Genomic DNA, 19466 nt, shown 5'->3' with positions numbered 1-19466 from the left:
CACAAAAATTCAAAATTTGATTGTATCCATTCAACAAATTCTTCTTACTCAACAAAGACAATCCCTTATCACTCATATGACCAAGTCGTAAGTGCCATAACTGAGACTGATTCAGATCACTTTTCCCAGAAGCTATAGCAGTTTCCCGTTCAACTACATTAGCCTGAAGATGATACAACATACAGAACTATTCTCCGGCTTGGAATCCCAAACGGACCTCGATAACACCAAAACCTACTCCAAACCAAATTTAAAGAATTTTAAAACCTTCAAGGTGCCAACTCTCCATATTAAACGCCGAAACGCTCCTAAGTCATCCAAAACCCGATCCGAATATACGTCCAAGTCCAAAATCATTATACTAACCTATTGGGACCGTTAGATCCCGGTTCCGAGGTCGTTTACTCAAAACTTGACTAAAATCAAACTTAGCCTTTTTAGCTATCTTTAAGGAACCAAGTGTTCCGATTTCAACCCGAATCCTTCCAAATCCTGAACTAACCATCCCCGCAAGTCATAAAATAGTAAAAGCACATACAATGAGTCTTATTTAGGGGAACGAGGATCTAGAAAGCAAAACGACTGGTGAGGTCGTTACAAAAATAATTTTCACCCTTTAAAAATTCTGGTTGTTGGCAGGTGTTGCATAGTTTATTTTACTTTTGCTCAGATAGCTGACTGAGTTTTAATAGGCTGGCCCAACACGGTGTATCCCAGCCCACTTGGGCTTTGGCATTTGACGGACCGGGTTGGGTCGGCCCACTATTTCGATGGGCATTAAAATAGTTAGCCCAACTCAGCCCTACGTGGGTCACGGACCCTCACGGGCTGGTCCACCATTTTTAAAAATTATTTTTTATATTTTTTAAAATTTAAGTTTTAACCTAAAATACAATATATATATATATATATATATTAATAAGTCAAAATTTAAAATTTATCTTCGCGGTAAAAACGTTAAAATGCTGAAGTTCCAAGTCATAACTCGCAATACTAGGTAAAAAAGTGGAGAAAACATACGAATAAATACCCGCCACGTGTACATTGACTTTGAATTATTGCACGTGGCATTTTTCCATTGGATGGTACTTTAGTTCCGTCACAGTACCGTTGCTTGACGCTTTTACTGCTAGGTATACACACAGCCCATTCAACACTTGCTCTTTTTCCCGCCATTTTCTCTCACTTCTTCCAATCCCCATTTTTCACCTACAGATCCAAAACCCAGAAGTTCAAGTAAGAAAGCTAGGAGAAAATACCTAGAAGAAAAAAAAAAAGAGAAAAAAATGGGTATCAAAGATCTCCTCCGGTTTATGAAGCCCTATGTTGAACCGGTCCACATTAAAAAATACGCCGGCAAAAGGGTAACATTCCATTTCCTCTCCCTTTAGTTCAATATTCAGATTCATCACATTTATCGCATTTCTGTGTTTTAATTTTAATAAAAATCATATTTTGTTGGTTATAGGTGGGAATTGATGCGTATTCTTGGCTTCACAAAGGAGGTAGGGTTATTTAATTTGGTTTGGCATATATTAGCTCAAGATTCAATTTTTACTGCATATTTTGTGGTTTTAAATGGATGGAATCAATAAAAGCTGTAATTTTCAGCATATTCATGTAGTATGGAGCTGTGCCTTAATTTGGAGGGCGGCAAGAAATTGCAGTACTTGAATTACTTTATGCACCGAATTAATCTGCTTCGACATTATAAGATCACTCCCGTTGTTGTTTTTGATGGTGGGAACTTACCCTGCAAGTCTGGAACTGAAGATGAAAGGCACAGGCATGTAATCGCCAACTTAATTCTTGTTACTTAATTAAGTAGTAGTAATACACGAATTTTTGTTATACCAGTTTTGTGGATTGTGAATCTGTTATTTCAATAGGAGAAGAAAAACAAATAGAGATCAGGCAATGTTGAAGCTAAAGGAAGGAAATGTTGCTGGCGCCGTTGAGCTCTTCCAGGTACTATTTAGTCTCTAAATAGTCATGGTAAATTGATCACGCCCAACTCTAGTCCTAAAAAGGATAAGCGGTCGCTGCAAATATAATCCGGTCTAAGAGTCCGGAGTCGAATCCCACAGAGAACTAAGTTTTCGCCATAATTGTTCAATATCGCTAAGAAGACAAGCTCGAATAAATTTCTAAGTTATAAAGATTAAGATTCTTATATTTAACTAATTAACTAATAAACTAAAGCAGTAAATTAACAACTAAAGATACTAAGGGTTGGAGACTAAATTTAGGAGGTCTAGAATTATGATTTTCCCAAATATTGGAATCCTTCCCGCTATGTTCCCTACAATTTCGCCTATATATTCTCTACTGATCGTGAGCACTTTAGGTGTCGTAATTCTCTCTCGAGCAACTACAACAATTTACTAGACATATTCTCTCGAACTACGCTAGCTGGCTTTATCTAATCGCTCATTATGACCACGTCAAGGCTTTGTTATTTCTAAACCTATCTTTAAACCCGCTGTATTGATTTCTCACATACGTTAGGAGTGACGTTGTTCAACAACCACCTAAATATGTATCCTTTCTCAAGCAACACATAATAAATAGGCACAGTCAATAGATGACCATTCAATCAACTGAAATAAGCACGTAGTTGAACAAATAGACAAATTCAAGGGTTAAATTATATTAAAACATAACAAGAATTCATCCTCCAAGAGGTTCCATCAAAATCCTAGATAACAAATTAGCTATTCATAATAGTATGCATAACTACAATACTAGAATTCATAACCAATAATAGAAATAGGAAGAAGGAAGTAAGAAACTTGTAGAAGAATTCTCCGCCTTGCTCCTAGTGTGTTCTTGCCTCCTTAGGTCGAATCCCCAGTCTCCTTAGCCTCAGGTCTAAATTGTGTCAAAAATATGTCAAAAGTACTCAAAATACCATTTTTCCATATATATATACCAAGTAGGGTTGGGCCCAAATAATTATACCTTCTCCTATGCGAAAAAGGACACTTTTCCAGGTCAGGACGTCCGCGGCCGCGGATTCAACCGCGGATTTTGGCCAGTTTCTGCCTCACATCCGCGGCCAGTGCACGGCTGCGCACTTGTCGCACATTTTTCACCCTGTTCTGTTTGGAATTTGGAAAAACGTAAAACATGAAAGTTGTAGCCCTTTGAATTAGCTTTCCAACCATATATTGTGGAGCTCAAGTGGAGTTTTGAGCGAAAAGTTATGTGCATTTTACTAGACAGTGCGCAATATACCTACTCGATTCTTCGTTCGTTCTTAACTATCAAATTTGATCCCTGAACACGATCCCGGCTTAATTCTTTGGGTTTTTACTCAGACTTCAAAGCTCCAAATCACTTGAATTCATTCTCTAACATCTACATAGCTCGGAATCACGGCATAAAACACACAATTAGTGCAAAACACTAGCGATTAAAGCTCAAACTCAATTAAAGTGCAGTAAATTAGAGTGTAACTAAAATACGTAATTATAGCCTATCATCATAAATGCAGTTTCTTTATTAACCCTCACAAATTGGAATAACTACTTCGTTTGATTTGAATAAGCCTGAAGGGTTGTGGTATTTGAGAATACTTAACTATGCTTCTTTGTTTATCTTTAGATGTTTAATGCACTATACAGTCAGATAGCAAATTAAAATATACTACTAGATTTTTTTTTTCATTTCTAATGCTTCATGTGCAGAGGGCAGTGAGTATCACTCCATCAATGGCACATCAACTCATTCAGGTACACAATAACCATCTCTTTTGTCTTGTCTACTTTCAGTCATAAAAGACATTTCATTCAGAAGTTTATCTTTTCTTAATTTTTGATTTGATATTCGCGTTGACATACAATTTCCTTGAAATTTTCCAGTAGTTTGGCATGATTTCAATTTTATGTATCTGCCAATTCAAGATTTCAAGTAACCTAGCTGTAATTATGCTTTTCTACATGTGCAGATCCTGGAGTCAGAGAATATAGAATTTGTTGTAGCACCATATGAAGCTGATGCACAATTGGCCTACTTGGCTAGCCTAGAAGAAGAAAAGAGTGGAATTGTGGCAGTAATTTCTGAGGATAGCGACTTACTAGCATATGGCTGTCCCGCTGTAAGAAATTCTCAAATACCTTGATATGGCCTAATGGAGGTTGTTGCTCTCCTAACAGCTCAATTCCCTTAATTAAAAGCTAAGCAACCTCTGTTAATTTTATGTACTTTTGAGCAGGTTTTCTTTAAGATGGATTCCTTTGGCAATGGTCAAGAAGTGGTACTAGACCATGTTTTCAGTTCTGCTACTCACGTTCCTTCCTTCAGACATTTGAACAGAGATTTATTTACAGGTTTACTAGCAATTTCTAGCTTTTAACTCATTTGCATTGATAACCAAACCTAAAGCATTTAAAGTCAAGCATAGACTACTCTTGCAGCTAATAATGGTGATGGACTTGCTTTTTTCGTGTAGTCAACAGAAGCAAAATAGCGGCTGAAAATGAAATGCTTTCTGAATAGCATTTGATTGTCTTTCTTCTTTGTAAGTTTTACAATAGTTACGTTATTCATCATTTGCAGGCATGTGTGTCTTAGCTGGCTGTGATTTTCTTCCATCTGTCCCTGGTATAGGAATCACAAAAGCTTATAATCTGGTCTCCAAGTATCGTGACTTAGATCGAGTAAGCATATTCTCTATTCGTTCAAAGCAAGGAAGTTTGTTTAGCATTGCTTATATCAGCTTTGAGCCAGTCTGATACCTGATCTTTTACCTGATACTATATGTATGGACACTAATTGAAGAGATAAATCATTTCCCAGTTAAAAGGTGAAATCACAAGAGCCTTCTAGAGCAAGGCATTGAGGAACAACATAATTACTTTGGCAGGGCATAGCTTCCCTTTCTCTGGGGAGGAGGGGTGTTAGCAGTAAGATGTCTAATATGGTTTTGTAAGTTAAATGGGCTAATGTTGAATTTGTACCATCCCTTATTGTTCTTAGCTTAAGATGTCCTGAGAGATACTTCTACTTCAAACTTTTAGTGCAGCACCTCAGAGCTAACAATATTGAGAAAGGATGTATACTTGTTTGCTCCTCGCTAATCAATGGTCCACCAGTACCTCCATCTCCAGAGCAATTGTTGAGATTAGCATGTCTATGCCTTTGTTCAGCACTCCGAGCCCATCGGTGCAAGCTGTCCCTTATACATAGCTTTGTCCTTATGTCCAACTAAACCAAGAAAATCAACATCATCAATTTTACAGAGATGTAAAGCAAAGAAGTTAACATATACAATATTTAGTACAAACATATACACCATTTTCCTTTCCAACTTCAAAATTTTATTTTCATGTAGTATTTGTAATCCTCTAGCAACTCTTTTGGGAGAAGGTTTATACCGTTAGAGCGTCATAACTAAAAGTCATTTCCAATGTTTAACAGGTTCTTTCCATGTTAAAGTTTGAGAAGGGAGATCAAGTGCCTGAAGATTACACAAAATCATTTAAAGAAGCAGTTGCAGTTTTCTATCATGCTAGAATGTGAGTCTAATAACTGACAGAAAAACTTTTATATATAGTTCTTCCTTTGTTCTACATGAATGATAACTTTTCTTCTATGTTTAATTAGATATGATGTTAGTTTGAAGCGGACAAAGCACTTGAAACCTATCCCAGAACAGCTGTTGCAGTTTCTGGACGAAGAACTTGACTTCTTAGGACCGTATCCTTTAGTTTCTTTGTGGTTTTCATCCTATTGGAGTTGTATGACAAACTTTGTCCTCCTCTTACTTGGAGCTTGCCTTCTGTTATGAATGAAGCTTCAGCATTCTCTAACCTTTTTGCAGAATAGTACTTTAAATTGCTGTATCTGATGCTTTTGCAATGGAAAATATGGCGAACTATTTATCCTTGACAGTCAATAGAGAAATTCTTCCATCATTGGCAACTGCAGTTGCTCAAGGTAGCATAGATCCTTGTACAATGGAGGCCTTCAATCTCTTTCCAAGTATGGTAAATCACGTGTCTACTGCAAACATCAAGAAAATTTGTGGTCCTTTCTCTCGACAAAAGGCATCTGCTCAAGCTTCAAAAGACGGCAGTTTTCTTGCTATTTCTTCAAGTAAAACCAGAAAAGAAACAACAGGCAAGCATGGCATTCAGATTGTCATTAATGCCACAATTGTTTTCTAGTGCATTTAAATGGCACTTAGGGGTACATAAATGTGTTGGCAAAGTGATAATGATACTCCAAATTTTTATTAACGACAGTTTTTGTGGCATTTTTAGTGGTGGAGATGAAGCAAGCCTCGGATGAACAGAAGCAGTGTCCATTTATGGACGACAAGGAGTGCATAGAGGAAGCAGTAGCTCTTCAAAACTTGCTATGCCCTTCAATATCAACTAGGAAAATGGTGGGAAAAGAGAAAAATAGTCAGCAGAAAGAAGTGTTGAAAGTTCCAGATAATAATCCTTTTAGGAAAAGAAAAGTGGAGGAAATTGAGCCAGATGAAATGGAAAGTGTTACTGAACAAATCTCAGAAGTGACTGAGGTTGAAAGCCTGGAAGTTGTATGTACTACTCCAGAATCACAAAAAAGTGTGGAATCTAAGCCGGTTAAAAGAATTGAATTAAGAAAAGTTACCAATGAAAGGAAGGTTAAGAGGAGTAATTGTCAAAGTTCAGAAAACAAGAAAAACTCTATATTGAATTTCTTTTCTCGAGTGTAATTTATTGGATTAGTTTCAGCCTTGATTAATTTACTTTGATCGGTCACTTTTCTTTTTTAGTCTATTATCTTGCAGATTTCTTAATTTTATCATCAATTAAAGACAACAATTCCTCTGCCAACATTCCACTGGTAAGCAAACTGTGATATAATTTAAGTTATTTTTAAAGGTCTAGTCTAGGTTAACCTTCCATTATCTAGACCATAACCCTAATATAATTATGTAAGTTTGATTCTTAGTGCTTATTAAGTAGAAGGTTCGAACTAGATACAGAGTTTAAAATACTTGTTCTGACTTGTGAATATAATTATATAAGTAGAAGTCAAGAATTAGGAATTGCAGTACTAAAGCTGTATCATTCATTCTTTTATTCCCTTGCAAACATCATAGCTATATTGTAGAAAGAGCATTCTTGTATTAAACTAACACAACTTGAAATCCTAGTGCCTAATAAAGCCGCCAACTTATGAGTTTCAAGTCCTCTAAAATCTAAACAGACATTCTAAACACTGAACTACTTTTAATGAGAGAAAAAAAACACAGACAAGGGCAGAGCCGCCTTAATGCTTGTGGCGCCTAAGTAACTTCTTGAACCATAATGCGGACAACTTTGGGTATCGTTTGAGGGTATTGAAATCAACATAGACAATGCCAAATCTGGAAGTATAACCCAATCTCCATTCAAAGTTGTCCACCAATGACCACGCAAAATAGCCTATGACATTAGCTCCTTCATCTACAGTCTTCTTTAGTTCTTGCAAATAGCTCTTATAGTAAGCAATCCTTTTGGTGTCATATAATGCTTTAGGAAGGGTAATGTTGCCCGCATAATCCATACCTGTAAATCATACACTATTAGTACCGACATTCTTTTTGTCAAATGCAGCTTAGAAACGTTTCACAAGTTAAACAAACCATACCATTTTCTGCCAGAATCATGGTAGGATTTCCATAGCGTTCTTTTACATAGTTGACAGCTTTATGTAGACCCCATGGCACGATATAGAGCCAATCCGAGTGTGCCTAGAATCATATTCAACAAAGATAGTGTTAGCTAATATATTAGTATGCTTTTAGGCTAAAAGCAATGTTAACTTCATCATATACTCACCCTAGGACCAATTGGTACTCCCTTGCGATCATCTACATCAGAGCAAGTGAAAGAATTAGAATCAGTAGAACCTCTTACATACTAAAACAAGTAGTTTCATTCATAACTTAAGAACTGGTAAAGCAGTAGTTTCTTACAAGCAAATCCAACATTCCAGTCCTGCTGATAGCCCAAGGGTTGTGGCGTCGTGTAATGAGGATCATACATGTAGTAGGCAGTGTACTGGTTTATGCCCAATAAATCAATTGATCCCTTGACCATCTTAACCTCTTCTTTCGTGAACTTGGGTAATCGCTTCCCCAAAATATTTTGCATGGTTTTTGGGTACTCACCATATACAAGAGGATGCAAGAACCTGTAGAACAACCCCAAAGTATGATTATAGTTAGTCAGAAACCCACTCTCTCAACTCAGAAACGACAATGTCTAAATTCTGTATCTACTACTGGTAAGAATCTCCCCTTAATCTAGCAATTGCAATTCATTACTATGGGTGCAAAATCTTACCATCCCAAATGAAAGTCTCTTGCTCTTTGAGCAGCATAGTTGTCGGCTTTTCCTCTTGTCAAAGGTTCATACCACACAAAATCCAACAGAATGCCAAATTTTCCTTTCTGTTTCTCCTGTTATATATTACATTTAGAAAATGAGGTTATAGAGTGATCTGCAATTTCAAAAGCAAGGAAGGCAAAAAAGGGGGAAAAGATATCCTACTTGATACTTTTCGCGATATCTCTTAGCTGCAGAAGCATGACATAAGATGAGATTATGGGCAACAATATAAGGCTCAGTTGCCGAATCTCCTTCAGTGCAGTTGCCAAATGGTTTAGAACATCTTCCGGGTGCAAAGAATCCAGTATCATACCCTAAAGCAGCAACAACTCTTGGCTCATTAAACGAAAACCAGTTCTTCACTCTGTCTCCAAATGTCTTAAAACAAAACTCTGCATAATCAGCATAATCTTTCCTGCAATATTCCAACAGTAAAACCATTACCAAAAATAAAGAATCAAATAGTTGGTAGTTGCATGAATTTAAGTGATGATATACTTACACGACTTCACGGCTTAACCATCCATTGTACCTATCTTGAAGTGCTTGTGGTAAATCATAGTGATTAAGATTAGCATATGGGGTAATACCTGTAAAAAATTTGTTTAAAGTTCAGTATAGTCCACGACAACAATATCTATGATTATGCATTAAAAGGGAGAAAAGAAAGTTACCTCTTTCGAGCATGTAGTCGATCAACCTGTTGTAATAAGCAACTCCTTTCCAGTTTACTTTACCAGTTCCATCTACATTAAATTCAGACACAAGATTAAATTCTCACTTATTATTGCAAATGGCTAGAGAATAGACTATAAAATAGAAAAGGAATAGTGAAATTACTTGGGAAAATTCTGGACCATGAAATTGAGAAGCGATAAGCTTCAAAATTCAGATTCGCCAACAGATCAATATCCTCCTGTACCCATTACAGTGGCATCATAAACCATAAAGTGATTAATTCTGGATAGCAGAGTTAAAGGATCACCTTATACATTAAAATTCTATGTTGAAATATTAAGCGGAAAACAATTCGGAAGAGTTAGTTATATGGATACACTTACAATTACATATTGTAACTAAATAACATGATATTTTGAAGTCATTAGTAATGACAAATAATTTCGCGTATATGCTTGAAAGAGAAAATTCAAATTTCACGTTACTGGAAAAATTCAAACAGCATAGTCTAATGTTCTATACTCGAACTTCAGTCTTATATTATATTCAGTAACATAGAATTCAGTAATTCCGATTTTATGAAGAGTTTAACTTATATGTAATATTTTATTTTTTTACACATTATCAGGTCATCCAAAGTAGATACTCATAATATGGGATTGTAATAATATCGACAAAATTGTCCTTTCAAAACCTTTAATACAAAAGAAATAATTCCAGCATAACCATTACCAGCATAAATAATCACAGCATTATTAATGCACCCTATTAAGTATTATTCTTATACACCCTACGACCCCAATATGTTGCAACATATATGAACTTAGTACACTCACCTTGTAACGATGATATTGGTCAACAGCGACTTCTCCATTGGCATTGTTTGGTTCAACTCCTGTTTTTGTTATTCCATCAAAATTTATTAGTAAAAGCAAAACACCAACAAAATCAAAATCACATAATTAAAACTGGTATAATCCAAGATTAATGAATATTTACCAGGTCGTTTAATGAAAGTATCCCAAATACTAGGTCCACGGCCTTCAGTGCTAGCAGCACCTTCAACTTGGTATGCAGAAGTTGCAGTTCCGAATATAAATCCCTTCGGAAAACTTTCTCTGCTCAAACCTCCGGTGTCAAAACTCAACTTTTCCGGCAACACATCATTAATATCAGACTTAACTGTAATTACAGTACTTAGTGCTGCAATTAGCAGCATAATTAGCCATAGAGAACTAATTGCTTTAATCATTGTGAACTCAATGGAGAGGTTAGAGTAGAATGTGAAGGTATGTGGTGGCAAAGCAAATCTATTTATAGAAGAAAATATATAATAGAGTTGGGTCCCATGCTTATCTTATTGTAGTAATTAGTATTCTTTTAGAAGAATAATTATAGTACTTAGTATTCTCTTAGAAGATTAATTAATCAATCTTATTACACTGTCTTTTTTATCGGGATAAAGTTGGTAAATAACCTGTTCCATGCTTATCTGATAAGTACTTAGTATTCTTTTAGAAATTAATTACTATCTTATTATTATCTTTTTTATCGGAATAATGTTGGTAAGTGACTAAATATTAATCTAAATTAGGCGATTTTGGTTAAGCTGTTTTAATTCCTATTTATTTTCTATCCCTAGATTTTCTCCTTTTTTGATTAAAAAAATAATGATTTAGTACATCCTTCCAGATTTTAGCAAAATATTTCGTTCTTTCTAGGCCATTAAATTGTTTAAAATAATCGGCCTTATATACTTGATTATCTTATTATACTCTATTAAAATTAAAGGGATTAATCTTAAAGAGTTTGATTAGCCAAAGGTTTATTTTGTCCTAGGCAAAAACAAAGACAAGGAGAAAATTTAGTGATAACATTAATGTTCTTACAGAGTTGCAGTCGGAGAGAAATATCTCTTTCTTTGTCCTTTACCAAGTCTAATCATTATTCTATGTAAGAAATTACCACCTTTTAATTAATATTTAATATATGGGTGAAAATTATTTTTGTCCTCCCACTTTAATTTACGATAAAATTGAAGGTTCCTTCCAACTTTAAATTATGAATATTCTCCACTTTCTACTTCAACATTCTACTCTTGACCAGCAATTCTATAACAACGAAATATGTTTTGCTCTTTAGGGAAATATGAAGTTCGTCTACTAATTGGACATAAATTCAAACTTTCATATTCTAATCGGAGATGGAAACAAGACACCTTTAAACCATTTTGAGTTTGAGACGATAGCAATCACGTAATTGGTTGACGAAATATAAACTTTAGCAGAAAAATACGTAGAGCATAACGGGCGGGGTTAGCATGGGTTGCCGCGATTTAGGGGTAGAATTCTTATTACATCACCTTTTAACCATTGAAGCATGAAAAATAACGTGTTATAAACTGAGGCGGACCTAAGATTTTGTGACCGTACGGATCAAAAATCATCTTTAGTCGAAATGGTATTAGTAAAACATTTTTGGGCACTACGTGTCAAAATAATTTAATTATCAGCAAAGGTCGTGGTCGAAGAGTCAGTAAGACTGAAGTCGAGGAAATGTCATCAAGGCCGAGGTCGAGCACCTTTGACAGAGTTATAATGGCTAGTATCAAGATAGAACATAAACGAGAATATTCTAATGGATATTCTCTGTATTTGTACTATTAGGGTTTTTGGGAACATGTTCCCTATAAATAGAAAGATACACAATGATAGGGGATATGTGATATTCATTTATAAAAATACATTTTGACTTTAGAAAGAGAATCAGATTTCATTGCAAGCCTACAAACATCACATTTTTACTAAAATTCTTGTCTACACTTTTTCACTAGATCCGAGAATAACTCAGATATTCAAAGGGTTGTCCATCACTCATCATTGCCAGAAAGAACATTCAATGATTCCATCCTTTCTTGGGTGACTCATTCATTCTATTTACTTAAATGTCATTTATTGCTATTTATCAATATTTAATGCTACATTATTGCCTTTGATTTCTTGAATATTGATTCTATGCTGCCGCTGCTATCAAAACATACCTACGTAGTATTTATAACACTTTTGAGAACTCCATCTTTAGGATATTATCGTTTGCTAAGATTAACCCTCATTATATAAATTTAGTTAGTTGAACCAAGATCAATATTTTTCGGTCAAACAATTTGGCGCAGACTGTGAGGACTTCTTAGTTAAATTTTTAGTTTCCTCTAGATCTACAATTAACGCAAGTCACTAACGTCAAAAAACCCCGAGATCTCCTTTCTTTGTACATACAAAACCCTACATGGCAGGTAACCAAGGACAAAGGACAAAAATAATAAGTGACTTCCCAACCAACCTCATGAATGTCATTAACGAAAGCTATGAAACAATAGGTGAGGACGTGACGCCCAACACGTCCCCTAGGCGAGAAAGGTCACCTTCCCCACACTGCAGCATAACAAAACCCAGAGGAAACGGGGCCTCCACATCTACAGAAGAAAGGACGCCCCCAGCTGTGAAAAAACTCCTCGAAGTATGGCTGATCGACGCGCTAGCGAGCGTCCTCAACAAACTTGCTCCAAGCATGATTGCAGAAACCGCATGAGTTTGCATGACACAACAAACAGACGAGCAATGCAATAGACCAAACCCTGCAATGACAGGTATAACTCACAATATTACTAATAGTGTGGGTGACATCGCCCTAGCTTCCGTTCTAAAAAGGATGGAATAAATGGAGAATGAAAACAAAGCACTCTGAGACCAGATGAAAGAACACCAAGAACGAGTTGACAAGATATCGCCCTCCCAAGTTGCTACCAAAAATGGACGCCGATAGGTTCGTAGTGCAGCAGTACAACGATGTCGCATCCCCGCATGCCATACCAAAACCTTCAAAATGCCGCCCTACCTCAGGATATACGATGAAATGACAGATCCTGAGGATCATGTGACTCACTACATCACCGCCGTGAAAGGCAACAACCTCGCCAAGGAACAAGTGACCTCTATTTTGCTGAAGAAGTTTGGCGAAACCCTTACGGGAGGGGCATTAACATGGTATTCATAGCTACTAGCCCACTCCATAGAAACTTTTGAGGAAATGGCTGATTAGTTCATAACCGCCCATGCCGGAGCCAATAAGGCCGAAGCAAGAGTAAACGACATATTCACTATTAAGCAGTCCTTGGGGGAGGGACTAAGGGACTTCCTCGCCCTTTTCAACAGAGTAAGGATGAATCTGCCGAACGTATCCAAAGGGATGGCGGTCGCAGCTTTCCAGAACAGGCTGAGTAGATATGGTTCAAGAGCAACTAGAAAACTGGTGAGCCGATTGATGAAGTATCCTCCAACCACTTGGGACGAAATCCATAATGCTTATTGTGCCGAGGTCTGAGTAGACGAGGACGACCTCAATGGACCAACTTACCTACTAACCTCGGTACAAGCCGAATCCAGAAAAGAACGAAGAGACAACACCAGAAGAGATCACTCGGTTACGCGACCCAATAGGGAATGACACCAACCATACATCAGGACGGTCATACATCGACGAGTCGTATGCCGACAGTTTGACTTTTCCTCATAATGATGCCCTCGTTATTACTTTACATATTTTAGATACCGATGTCAAACGCATCATGGTGGACGATGGAAGTGGGACATGCATTATCCATCCCCGAGTCCTTACCTAAATGGCACTCGAGGATAAGATAGTGTCTTGCTGCATCACGCTAACCGGTTTTAATAATGCAGTTGAGCGTACATACGAGAAAATTACACTCCCCGTCTTGGCCGGCTGCATGACTCTGGAGACGACATTTCACATCATGGACCAGGACATTGCATACAATGCCATAGTGGGATGACCATGGATATATCCCCTCCAACCTATACCAAGTAATTAAATTCCCAACACCATGGGGAATATTCAGCATACGCGGGGAACAACGCGCATCCCAGGAATGCTACCGCATCGCCTTGGACAGCACGACAACCCAAAAAAAAGACAAAGAAAAAGAGGCATAGCAATCAGCAGGGTTGAGGTCGATACAAGAAGAGACTGGGGATGTCATCATGGATCCTAAAATGGTTGAAGCTACATATTCAATCATAGAAGACCTCGACCCCATCCAATTGGACCTCAACGACCGCAATAAAAAGGCGTATATCGACTGCAAACTCCGGGAACCAGGTAAATTTAGTCCATTCTTAATATCTAATGCAGATTTGTTTGCCTTCAGCCATGCAGATATGTCGGGCATCCCAAGGGAAATCATCATACATAAATTAAACATCGACCCGTTCCACCCCCTAGTGAGACAGGTCAAATGCAAATTCAACTCCGCCATTAACGAGGCAGTTCGCGAAGAAGTGGAAAACCTGTTAGAGAACGGCTTCATCAGGGAGTCGAAGTATACTAAGTGGATCTCCAACGTGATGATAGTCAAAAAGAAAAATTGGAAATGGCGGATGTGAGTGGATTTCACAGATTTGAATAAAGCATGTCGGAAGGACTCATTCCCATTACCCCACATCGACCAACTCATCGACACAACAGCCAGGCACAAACTATTAAGTTTCTTGGACGCTTAATCAGGCTATAATCATATTCTGATGGAAGAAGAAGACCAGGATAAGACCACGTTCATCACCCACCATGGAACGTATTACTATAGGGTCATGCTGTTTGGGCTGAAGAATGCGTGGGCTGCATACCAAAGAGTGGTAACAAATATATTCAAAGACCAGCTTAGTAAGACCATGGAGGTATATATAGACGGCATGTTGGTCGAGTCCGAAAAGGCAGAGGATTGCATCGACCATTTGAAAGAAACTTTCGACATACTAAGACGGTACAGAATGAAGATGAACCCAAAGAAATGCGTGTTTAGTGTAGCCTCGGGAAAATTCTTGGGTTTTCTTGTGTCACAACGAGGGATAGAGGTCAACCCAGACCAAATAAAAACTATCGAGGGAATATCGAAACTCTTAACTACCAAAAAGCAAGTCCAAAGATTGATTGGTCGAATCGCTGCCCTATCAAGATTCATCTCGCGGTCGTCGGATAGATGTCATAAATTCTTTGGCGTACTCAAAAAAGGACAACAGACTCGAATGGACTCCCGAGTGCGTCCAGGATCTGTGAGAACTGAATGCATACCTATCATCACCACCCCTACTTTCAAAACCCGAACTTAGAGAATGACTCCTCGTCTATCTTGCCGTATCCAAGGTAGCGGTAAGTGCAGTCTTGATCCGCAAAAAGAAAGGTACACAATATCCCATCTATTATAATAACAAAACATTCATCGACGCCGAGACGAGGTACCCGCAACTCGAAAAATTAGCTCTGGCCTTGGTCATAGTTTCACGAAAGCTTAGACCCTATTTCTAATGCTACCCCATATCGGTCGTCACAACCTTTCTCCTGAGGAGCATTTTGGCTAAACCTGGGCTATCAGGGAAGCTGGCCAAATGGGCTATCGAGCTAAGTGAGCAAGATATCACATATCAGTCGCGAACGATGATAAAGTCGCAGGTGCTTTCCGACTTCAGTGCAAACATAATGCCTGAAGTCAAAAAGGAAACCATCCGATCTACCCTCCAAATACAAGACCTCTTAGTCCTATACACTGACTGCGCATCCAACGCGTTAGGGTCCAGACTGGGACTCGTACTCGAGGTCCCTACAGGTGAAGTAATTTGCCAGTCCATAAGGTGCCCGGATATGACTAACAATGAGGCCGAGTATGAGGCCGTAATTACAAGATTGAGGCTAGCACTCAAGTATGGGGTGAAACGGTTGAAACTTCATTATGATTCCCAGCTCGTAGTCAAGCAAGTCATAGGGACTTTCCAAATCAAGGAACAAAGGTTGCAAAAATACCAGACCGAAATCTGCAAGCTATTGGTTGAGTTCGACGAATGCCAACTCAATCAGATCCTACGGGCACAGAATGCCGAAGCAGATGGCCTTGCCAAACTGGTCGCAGCTACCAAAGCATCACGACCGGAGATCAAAGCGTAGTCCATCTCCTCAACTCATCACTAGACCAAATCGAGGTAAAAATCATAAAATTAACTTGGGAATGCCTCAATCGTATTTACAGGACGACACACACTCCCAGACGACAAAAAAGAAGCCAAAAAACTAATAACGCAAGCGACCAGATACAATCTCCTTCATAGCGACCTATACAAGAGGACTTACGACGACCCTCTAGTGAAATGTTTGGACCGAACCAAACCCAGCGCCCTAGAAGAAGTCCATGAAGGCCATTACAGTGCTCACTCCAGCAATCGAGCACTGGTCAGATGCCTTATACGGGCGGGATACTATTGGTCCACCATGAAAAATGACGTCACAGATTTCGTGAGGAAATGCAAATAATGTCAAAAGTACGCCTAATGATTCACCAAGCAGGTGAACACCTCCAATCAATCACCTCTCCTTGGCCGTTCATAAAATGGGGAACGAGCATCATGGGCCCCCCTCCCAGCATGGCGAGGTAATGTACGATTCCTTTTAGTTTTAACTGACTATTTCTCTAAATGGGTGGAAGCAGGAGCATCCGCCCAAATGCGGGAACATGGGGTAATCACCTTTATATGGAGAAACATCATCTGCTGATTCGGCCTACCCAAGGAAATCAACTGCTACAACGGACCCCAGTTCACAGGGAAGAAAACCACTGAGTTCTTCGAGAAATGGTGTATCAAAAGGATACTATCAACCCTATATCACCCAGCAAGGTAATGGGCAAGTAAAATCCTCCAATAAGTCAATACTAAACATTATAAAGAAAAAGCTCGAAGACACCCAGAAATACTATCAGAAGTATTATAGGCGTACCGAGCAACTCTGAAGATGAGAATAGGAGAGACACCCTACTCTTTGGTCTATGGAACCGAGACAGTAATATCAGTCGAGGTCGAAGAACCCAGCCTAGAGTACTCTCACGAAAGCGGGATGAATAACGATGAGAGTAGAAGGCAGGAACTCGACGAACAAAGAGATATGGGGTACATAAGAATGGTCGCCCAAAAACAACAAGCAAAACGCTATTACAACAAGAAAGCAAAGGTCTGGCCGCTTAAAGTCGGGGACTACACACTGAAAGCCAAAACTCAAGTGAGCAAATAAGGGTTCATTCCAACTAGAGATAATGGAAGGAAAGCAACTGGACAAAAAACTGGAACACCATGCACCTCAAATACTTCAACTTCTGAGAGAAAAAGTGTCCCCCAAGTCGTATTCTTTTTCCTTCACTTGAGTTTTGTTCCATTTGGGTTTTCTCGAGGAAGTTTTTAACGAGCCGGTGAAGGGAACACTTCAAGTTGAAGTACGTGAGAACATGACTATTGTTACTATTTCATTGCTCAATTTCTCAATAATCTCCAAGTCAAATAATGAAGGGACTAGGTAGACTGGGACTGGGACTGGAACACCAACCAACACTCAAAATTTGTAACTTTCTCCAAGTATGTAACCAAAGCAACAATGTCAGAGTAATAAGAAACTTACGTTTATCAAGACACCTTTTTCGTATTAAGGTTATGTTCGACCCCGCTCGAACAACACCTACCGACCTTGGCTGAGATTTAATGAAAGGTTATGTTCGACCTCGCTCGAATAATAACTACTGGCCCTCGACCGCGATTTAATGAAAGATTATGTTCGACCTCGCTCGAACAACACCTACTGGCCCTCGACCGGGATTTAACTAAAAGTTATTTTTGACCTCGCTCGAACAATACCTACCAACCCTCGACCGTGAGTAAATGAAAAGTTATGTTCGATCTCGTTCAAACAAACACCTATCGGCCCTCGGCCACATTTCAACAAAGAAACGCATGCGACATATGAATATTCGGCTGCAAGGCCGCGGCCAGCTAAAAAGACAACAACAATAAGAAGGACAAAAGTCAAACGAGCAAACAATAGAAGGAAAAAACATACAAGTACAGAAAATAAGCCACAGAAAGGGATAAAGATGCAAGGAACAACTTTGATATTTCATACTTAAACTGTTTACCAAGGCTCATGAAGACACTGGCAAAAATACACAATCAAAAAGGAAACTACTAGTCGCCGTCATCATGAACTTTAGTGCCCTCACTAATTTGGTCTTCAATGGCATCACCACCCTGACCACCAACACCTTAGCCATCTCGATCCTCCTCACCATCGCCACCTTCGCCCTCGGGATAGACGGTATCATACCAGGCGTTCTCCTCAAGCCGGTCTACACCCTCATTTCCATCCCCCCACCGGCCTCAGGCGTAGCAAGGTCATATCCACAAGCGACTCGAGTTTTACGAGCCTTAACACGAACATCTTCAAGGTCAACCTCAGGGACGAACCCCGTCTCATAGAAATCACTATATACATCTAACTAGGCCTCGGCATAAATCCATTCTTCATATAACTCTCGAGGTACATTAGGAAAATCTGAAAATATGGGAGGAGGATGGTTGTGCAAGTAACTGGGCCCTCTCAGCCTCCAAAGCGGCTACTCGATCATGAAGAATGGAATTATCTTTCTCCAACTCTCTGATCCTCTCCTCGAGTCGATCCTCCTTGGCTCTTTGTGACGACCCAAACCAATGGGCCGCGACGGGCACCCGGTGCCTTACTCAATCGAGTACTAACGTAATGTATTTTTCGTATTATAATATCATAGGTAAATGAACCAGAAAGGCTGTTATGAGATGACTAGAAATAAGCATGAGGGAATACTCGACATAGGATGACCCAACATGATATACCGACTTATACATATGACGTACATGCCTATAAGATCTAAATGATCACTTATACACTAAACATAGGCCGACAAGGCCATACAATCTTTCATATACATGACATATGTCTACAAGCTTCTAAGAGTAGATAAATACCATAAAGGTCGAGATAGGGTCCCGCCATACCAATCAATACATGTCCAAATCATACTGACCAAAAAAACAATTTCGGAGCAAATGGAGCGCACCAACACCTTCCGCTGAGCTGATAGCCTATTTGGAGGACTCTCAACCCGTCTATCGGGACCTGCGGGCATGAAACGCAGCGTCCTCAGGTAAAAGGGATGTCAGTACAAATAATGTACCGAGTATGTAAGGAATGAAAATTAGTAAATAAAAGACATGAGAGAAACATGGAGTAAAAGACACAACATGTAAGTCTGAATAGCTCTGTGAATCGTTTAATATTTATAATGTCGTGCATATGTGTATAAATGTCATATCATGCATAGGTATATGCGTACATAACATCATCAAGCCTCTGAGGGCATCCTATCCTATCATCTCGGCCATTGTGGGCAAAATCATCAACATATACCAATTGATCAGGTGGTGGTACATATATAACACCGTAACCTTTTCTCATATCCCATATATATATATATATATATATATATATATATATATA

At 38.6% G+C, this 19466-nt stretch overlaps 2 protein-coding genes across 3 annotated transcripts; one reads left to right on the top strand and one right to left on the bottom strand.

Moving 5' to 3' along the window:
* The first annotated feature begins 1158 nt into the window (after positions 1–1158).
* LOC104095653 (exonuclease 1) lies at positions 1159–6765 on the top strand. 2 transcript variants are annotated; one of them, XM_009601821.4, is made up of 12 exons: positions 1159–1364; positions 1469–1505; positions 1612–1786; positions 1890–1968; positions 3690–3734; positions 3950–4099; positions 4217–4331; positions 4561–4661; positions 5422–5519; positions 5608–5700; positions 5903–6123; positions 6267–6765. In XM_009601821.4, exons 1-12 carry the CDS (start codon positions 1287–1289, stop codon positions 6704–6706), a joined length of 1632 nt encoding a protein of 543 aa, XP_009600116.1. In that variant the 5' UTR covers positions 1159–1286; the 3' UTR covers positions 6707–6765. The 2 variants fall into 2 exon arrangements, with proteins under 2 accessions (XP_009600116.1, XP_009600117.1); XM_009601822.4 differs by having other exon boundaries at positions 1272–1364; positions 1625–1786.
* A 277-nt stretch (positions 6766–7042) lies between these two features.
* LOC104095654 (beta-glucosidase 44-like) lies at positions 7043–10340 on the bottom strand. Its single transcript, XM_009601823.4, has 11 exons — positions 10047–10340; positions 9884–9942; positions 9210–9285; positions 9044–9115; positions 8872–8959; positions 8532–8784; positions 8325–8440; positions 7955–8172; positions 7818–7849; positions 7627–7729; positions 7043–7544 (listed from the first exon to the last, which is right to left on the bottom strand). Exons 1-11 carry the CDS (start codon positions 10297–10299, stop codon positions 7267–7269), a joined length of 1548 nt encoding a protein of 515 aa, XP_009600118.1. The 5' UTR covers positions 10300–10340; the 3' UTR covers positions 7043–7266.
* Positions 10341–19466: the final 9126 nt, after the last annotated feature.

The sequence above is a fragment of the Nicotiana tomentosiformis genome, chromosome 3, assembly GCF_000390325.3.
Source record: "Nicotiana tomentosiformis chromosome 3, ASM39032v3, whole genome shotgun sequence".
NCBI classification, from domain to species: Eukaryota; Viridiplantae; Streptophyta; class Magnoliopsida; order Solanales; family Solanaceae; genus Nicotiana; species Nicotiana tomentosiformis.
This window is presented reverse-complemented; position numbering and strand designations above follow the sequence as displayed.